This window comes from Agrilus planipennis, unplaced genomic scaffold (genome assembly GCF_000699045.2).
Source record: "Agrilus planipennis isolate EAB-ADULT unplaced genomic scaffold, Apla_2.0 scaffold19, whole genome shotgun sequence".
In the NCBI taxonomy this organism is placed as follows: domain Eukaryota; kingdom Metazoa; phylum Arthropoda; class Insecta; order Coleoptera; family Buprestidae; genus Agrilus; species Agrilus planipennis.
Window position 1 is genome coordinate 2,064,013 of NW_020438954.1, and position 7,494 is coordinate 2,071,506.

At 36.8% G+C, this 7,494-nt stretch overlaps 1 protein-coding gene across 1 annotated transcript in view; it reads left to right on the forward strand.

Moving 5' to 3' along the window:
- The window catches only part of LOC108743583, a 106,967-nt gene extending 100,232 nt beyond the window's left edge, over nucleotides 1-6,735 (forward strand). Inside the window, exons 4-5 of the mRNA XM_018479167.2 lie at nucleotides 609-826; nucleotides 4,091-6,735. Coding sequence (XP_018334669.1) covers nucleotides 609-826; nucleotides 4,091-6,249 — 2,377 coding nt within the window. The 3' untranslated portion in view covers nucleotides 6,250-6,735. The remainder of the gene's footprint in view (nucleotides 1-608; nucleotides 827-4,090) is intronic.
- Nucleotides 6,736-7,494: the final 759 nt, after the last annotated feature.

Sequence of the window (7,494 nt, forward strand, 5' to 3'; positions counted from 1 at the left end):
CAGATGTCGAACGCTGCCGAACGCGGAGGCCGATTGTGCCTCTTTGTCGCTCGTTCCGCGCTCTCGCTTGCACTTCAAGCCTTAAATGGAACGCCTCAGAGCGAGGTAACGCCGCATGAGTAATGTTTTTTCGTGCATGCAGCCGGCTCTATCGAATTATAAGACGTCACGTCAAAAGAATAATTAAATCAGTTCAAAACGAAACGGTGCGTGAAATGGCGAATTATTAACGACCCATAAATATCGATCCTCCATAGTCCTCTGAAGAATTTACTTAATTTATGCAAAGTACAAATTTTAATCAATAGCTACTTTCTTCACACATACATGACCAGCCATACTCTGCCCTTATATAAGTTTGTTAAGGTAAAAATCACTTTGTGAGCATATGATCGGTCATATTGTTATCTTCTACTTTTTGTAACATTCGACATTCAATTAAAGGGATACTAAAAGTAGTAGCCAGAGAAAGTCCAAAGTATCTAATGTTGTACCTGTAGACCATCATCTCCGTGTATCTAGTCTGTAAGCATTGTTTTGTTCATAGTTATAAACTTAATAATGCTCATTTAAAGTTCCATTCGTCTGAAACGTTTACTTCTTTTCAGAATATTTGTACCACCAGCTGCCCCGTTGGAGCCTCCATTGAGTGGTTTCCACATCTTGTTGATTATTTGTGGTATTCTCTTTTTGTCGCTCTTACTTCTTGGACTGGGTTGTTCGTACTATTGTTTAAGAAGAAGGACGATTCCAGCTGTGTACAGATCCCCACCCTCGGTCCTAGAAACAGATTCAGAAATTACGAAACTTTCTGAAAGTTCCGTTGGTACGTATTGTAATAAACAACTAGTAATACAAGCATTTTATTTGATTTTCTTTATAATTCAAAGGTAAACAACTAACTATTTAGGCGAAATATTTGTCAACACGATTTAATTTTATTAGAAGAAATCTCTTATTCGTCTCAAAACTTACATTTCTTTTATCACTTTTGTAATGAGTAGGTGATTGAAATATTTCTCATTAATAGCTACTCTTTTCATTAAACATTACTTTTGTATTTGTAATGAATAATTTAATATAAGAATTTTCTTAGCATTACTTTCTTCTTACGAAGTAAATTGTTTGTAATTGACCAATAACTTTTTTATGAGTAATGTAAAGAATTCACCCCACCTTAACCCTTTTTAAATGTACTAATGGAATATCTGCGACTCGATAAAGACAAAAGTGATAGTTCATGAAAAGTAAAAGCATTATACTCATTATAAAAGAAATATTTAACGTAAATAATTTAGGACTAATACTCACTACTCATTGCAAAAGTAAACTATAATGTAAAATTTTTATATTACATTGGTAAATGACTAATGGAAATACACTCCATTATCACCGTCATCATCATAAGGTCCTCAGTGGTTGGACACGTACCTCCACTTTTTCCTATCCTTAGCTAATCTTCGCATTTCCCTAAAATTGGAACGTCCCACATCCATAACTGTTTGTGAAAAGTAATCCAATCTAGATCTACGTCTCTTCCTCTTTGATTCTATTTCTCCGTGTAATATATCTCTAACTAGTCCTTCATGCCTCAACCTAACCCAACCTATTTCTCTTATTACTTATTGATTTTTATAACGTCGTCTGTTCTAACTAGCCCTTCATGCCTGAGCCTAACCTAACCTAAACTATTTTTTTCTATTTCTTATTGATTTTCATAACGTCTTCTGTTCTCCTACTCTTTCTAATATATTATTTCTAACCTTTTTTATCCACAGTATCATCGTTCGTTTGTAACACCACATTTGCTTCTAAACTTTTGTTTTTCGCCGCGCCCCCCACCCACGTTTTGCATCCGTACACATCGTGCTCAGACATACACCTTTAACAATCTTTTTGGAAACTAGTATACGATGACAATATATTATTAGAAACATCAGTTTATTAACATTTATATAATAACCTTTAAAATGATCGAATGAATACGTAATTAGTTAAATATGCTGAAAAGGTTTCAAAATTCATTTCTTTTGGTTGACTCAATTTCGATAAATATTTACAAGGGTGAAAAAAGTTTTCATCTAATACATAATTTTTTGCTATAGCAGTTTTCCTTCTGCTGGAAAATTCTCTGAACATGAAACTTTGTTTCGTTTGGAAAAAAAATCTGTTTGTACAATTACTTAGCATTTTTGCTTTTTATTAGATTATATTTTTTTCTTGTGTCCCTGGAGTCATCTTGGAAAGCCATTGGCCTCATTATTCAAATAATTATTCGTGTTTCATTTCAGAGAATATTAATATTTGCTGTTAAAGTTCATTTACCTTTTTTGCAAACAATTTTGCATATCATTTAGTCATTTCAGAAGAAACGTGCCATAAAAGGTAGGTGTCACGTACAAATATTAGTAAATATTGAAACTGTCGTAGATATGCCCAAATTGGGTGTAGCTAGGCATATATTTTTAATCGTACTTACAAATTTGATCAATCTTGGCGCATTTTCTGTACTGGTAATATCTCAAATATTTTTTAAATTGTTATTTAACGCATTGCATATAAATGCAATTCTTATTTTTGTCAACTGTAACTATAAAATGAGATTTTTCTATTTTTGTCCAAATTTTGCGGTACGAGTGAAAGAAAATCAATTTTTTAATCGATAAATTGCAATTTGAACGCGAACGTCAGCGAACAGTTCGTCTTTGCTATTGAACTCACTATTTATGTTAGAGGTAGTTTAGAATGTCGTGGGTCATACCTAGGGTTTCGTAGCGACGAAACTCCATCCGTTTATTGATTTTGACTCCAATAGCATCCTTAATTTTGTGTATGTATAATAATTATTAATTACTTGACGATCATGCATTCGATCAAAACATCACGTGTAAAACTATTGGTTGCTTGGTTGTTCCGAAATATAACCCAACATACTGGCAAGTGCTGATGACGTCATAAATCGACGCCATATTGTACTGGTGAGACAAATGTGATGTAGTAGTATATCAAACGGGCGTGTGTGCATCAGACTTTGAGGAATTTTTTATTGTAAGAAACTTTAATAACTTTTAGAGCAAAATTATTGTAAACGAGCACAAACACTATTGTCAANTGATGTAGTAGTATATCAAACGGGCGTGTGTGCATCAGACTTTGAGGAATTTTTTATTGTAAGAAACTTTAATAACTTTTAGAGCAAAATTATTGTAAACGAGCACAAACACTATTGTCAATATGGCCAGTATATTTCGGAACGAATCAACAGTATGGCGTCGATTCATTACGTCATCAGCACTGGTCAGTATGCTGGGTTATATTTCGGAACACACCCTTTATAAGCAATATCTGTTATCAATTTATTTTTGGACATTTTTTAACAGAAAATGTAATTGTCATGAGAATTGTACCTAAGTGAAAGAAACTCTGGCATTTAGTTATGTACCCACGTAGTAGTTCTTCTTGTTAGATACTTGCTAAAATGGCTTCATTAGCATGTTAAATGTTCAAAACAGATATCTATATGTTGGTAAATTACACAATAACAGTAAACATGTGGGTTGCTAAATGATTAAAGACGGCGCCAGTCAGAAGTATTTTTTAAATATCTAAATCTGTCCATTGATGACATTGTCAATTAAATAAAAACCTAAAAATAGTTACCCATTAAAATAAAACACGTGTACGTTAACGGATATTCGCGTCTTTGGTGTAATGGGCTTACGAGAAAAAAGTTGTTTGCATGTTAACAATTACCCACGCCAAAGGAAGTTAAATGTTTGGATTAGTACCATCAACTATATTAAAAGGCTACTTGAACTTGTCGTCAAGAATGATTTATTTTTTGGCATTTTTTTTTTAAACAATAACTAAGCTGAACAATGCAACGCAAGTGAATATTTCCTCCTTCAATTATTTGATCATATTTTTAATTAAAAATCATGTGAACACGTACTTATGGAAATGTCCTCGAAATAAATAATGAAGTAGCTAGTCAATTTTTCATTTCTTTTATCTCCGTTATACTTTCGGTTTGATAAAACAAATCTTAAATTTAACTTCTTTGGTAATTATAAAAATATTTTTTTCACAGGAAAACTATTGACGATTGGAGGAGTGAAGATTCCACCTGCCCGTGTTTCGGCAGCTTCTGGAAGCGATACTCTGCCATCAGATTATCCTTCTGAATCACATTCCGAAGTTGAAGATGTCGAAACCCGTTCTCTACCAATATCTTCAGCTGGAAGTTACGAAAACAGAGCTTACGTCCAAGATACCAGTAGTTTTTATAGCGAACATTACGGTCATACCCAAGAACAGACAATCAAGAACGCTGTTGCAACACCTGCTACCGTAGAAAGATTACCAATGCCTATCAAGGAAGGGCCCAAGTTCGATGTTCAAGTCAGAGTGAAGAAAGTGCCTCCACCATCGCCTCCAAGTATAAGTGAATCAGACACATCAAGGAATCTGTCGACTATAATGGAGCAACGTGAAGAAAGTTTGAGGAGTGTTCAGTCACATCCAGTGGAAAGAACTCACTTCACGTATGTGCCCGAGTTGCACCCTCCTCCAAAACATATTCAGCCAGCACCAACTTTCAATAGAATATTAAGAAGACAACAACAAGAAATCGCTGAAGAGATTGAAACGCCATCGAAATCTCCACCGAGAGCTCTCGTATCGCTTGACACTGAATTAATGGACACTCGCTCTGTGACAGAAGTGTTTGATGAAACCCAACATAAATTTGTGGCACCTGTCCCTCCGCCCCCTCCTCCAATAGTTCCTAAACAACATCTCATCAAAGATGAAGCTCCTCCACCAGAACTTCCAATTCAGAAAGCTCACAAACCCGAAGTTACCTCACACCTGGTTGATGATGTCTATTTGAGAACTATAACGGAGAAAAAGAGGATCGAAGATATTGAGAGACATAAGAGATACGTGACGGAATACCACACAAGGCCTAAACCAATTGAAGATCAAAAATGGGACGTAACCATCAGAAATTATCCGGTTGAAATGCCTGAGCCTCCCGACTGGGAAAACTTCTCTGATATTTCTTCAGCATCTAATCTCACTCTTACTCCTAAGATGGAGAGAGCTCCTCTTAGTTTGCCTCCTCAGCCTCAAATAGATGACGATAAACTGCCTCTCACTGCACCTGAAATTGTAGGCAACATTGCTGCATATCCCCCAAGACGATTTGCTTCTACGCGAGAAGAAGTAACACGCGAAAGCTATTTAGAAACGTTCAACATTCCTCCTGAAAATCCGCAAGTTCCAAATTGGAATGTTCTCATTCGTGTTCTTCAACCACAAGACGAGGAGGGTCCTGTATTGGAAACTGCCGAACAGTTCAACTCGCAATTGACGATGGCAGATAAGATGAAGTGGCGGCAAATTATTACAACTGAGTCAACACTACGAACCCTTCTCACCGAAGCAACAGTTAGAGAAGATTTCGAACGAATCCGATCCGATCGAAGATATGAAACACTCTTCGAACCACCCAAGTGGGACATTATAATCCGAATACTAACACCTTCTGATAAGAAGGGCAAAGGTCATTACCGCAAGAAGTCCGACTGGGACAATAGAAGCCGCAGAAGCAGTTTGCCCACTCTTTACGAATACGATTCAGACGGAGGAAGTTCTGTGAAAACATTGACCAACGAGTCAGCGGTTCGTCCGCAAATTCCTCTACGACTGAGGAAATCTTCACGATCCAGTTACAGAAGTGAAGCAGACTTGCGATCGATGTCCGAAATGACAGTCGATTTTGCCAGACCTGATCATGGTGATTCTCAATCCGAAGTTTCCAGTTATTATCCAGGACCTGGTCGGTACTACGATGATTCCGAAACAGACACAGAGTACAAGCCCAGCTCTACACAGCATCCTTCTTTGACGCGATCTCTTAGCCAACCAAGTCTTGCAAGATCAGCTAGTGAGTTCACTGAACGGTGGGTTGCTCCGTCCAGGTACGATACCGCGAGTGAATACACTACACCAGAGGGTACACCCAGATCTCAGCGTAGCACCAGAATTCAACCAGTTCATGTTCCTCGTAGTGGGGTCGAACAGAGTTCTGTATGGGAGCAATCGTCAAGTGCCCAAGTCGCTCAAGCTCCCGGAGGAGCCAGAATAGTTGCTCAACAATACAGGAGCGAAATGTCTGCTTCTTATCAACAGTCTGGTCGCCGGAACTGGTTCGGCGATAACGATAGTGAAGCTAGTTTCAAATAACCAGCAGCTGCCAACTGAACTAATAAATTAATTACTATATATTTAGTTGATTAACATTGCCCATATGTAGTTCTAGTTTTTACACTGTATATGTAAAATATGCTGACGTTTGTCAGTAAGTAACTAGAACGCTGTGATAACAACATAACGAATGGGATCGGGACTCTTGGACATCAGTTTTGGGATTTCCAAGAGTTCAACACTTGACCTGGTTTTCCACTCGCTCACAACGGAAATAGTGAGAGACTGTAGAACTGGGTGACAATTTCTCACAACACTTTTTACAGTTTTCTAATTATTTTTTTTTCTCGGCTACTCTACATGGTGACGGTCTTTGGGGGCTTCCTGTGCAATAAAACATGGCGTCTTTTGTCTTCCTTTTAATTTCACGTTTCAAAAGATGACGGTGCTAAATAATATTATTCATTCCTAATATCCTATTTTGTAATTTTTCTATTAATAAATGACTTTTTAACAATTACATAATATTGTATTTGAGAATGAGCACAGAACTCCTCATCATTCCAGTACATTGAACCGAAAGTGACTGACTCATTTGGTACTGGTGGACTTTGTCTATTTATGTTGGTTTAAATCCTGATATTATTGTTGAGATTCCCTTCACTAAGACGGACACACGTTGATGGAGACTGTCAATTTTTGAGACAAACGTTTTCAGAATTCCCTGGTAGCTGTCCAACTTGCTGGATTAGTAGTCTAATTTATGATTGTCCGATTTGAAGTGGATCTTTTTAAAATTATTTGTAATAGCTTCGGAGTGGAAAATTTTTATTAAATTTAGAAAGATATCCACAGTGTCTAACGGTTTTCGCTATTAGTCATCTTGAAAACATTGTATGTGTCGTATAGGAGCTAATGAAGTCCAGCTGTTCCGATAAATGTTGGGGTGTAAAAAATAATTGATGTTATGATATATTTGACGCTAGTTACGTGATACGGTTTTCAGTTATCTATAGGTACTAGGGCCGTGTTACAGGAAACGTTAGATAATTTTCGAGCTTTGAAGTTAAACGTGACGCGCAATAAAGTGTTACGTTTCACCAAGCAGGGTAATTACTGTAATTAGTTACGGATTCTGCAGTTTGGAAGATAGCACTCCCAGACACCTCTGCTACATTAAATTAAGGGTGTACATACATACTAATGTGAAGATCATAAAGTAGGTACTTAGATGTTATAACACAACTGAGTTTCCTGGTATACTGTAAAATGCAAAACGGTTAA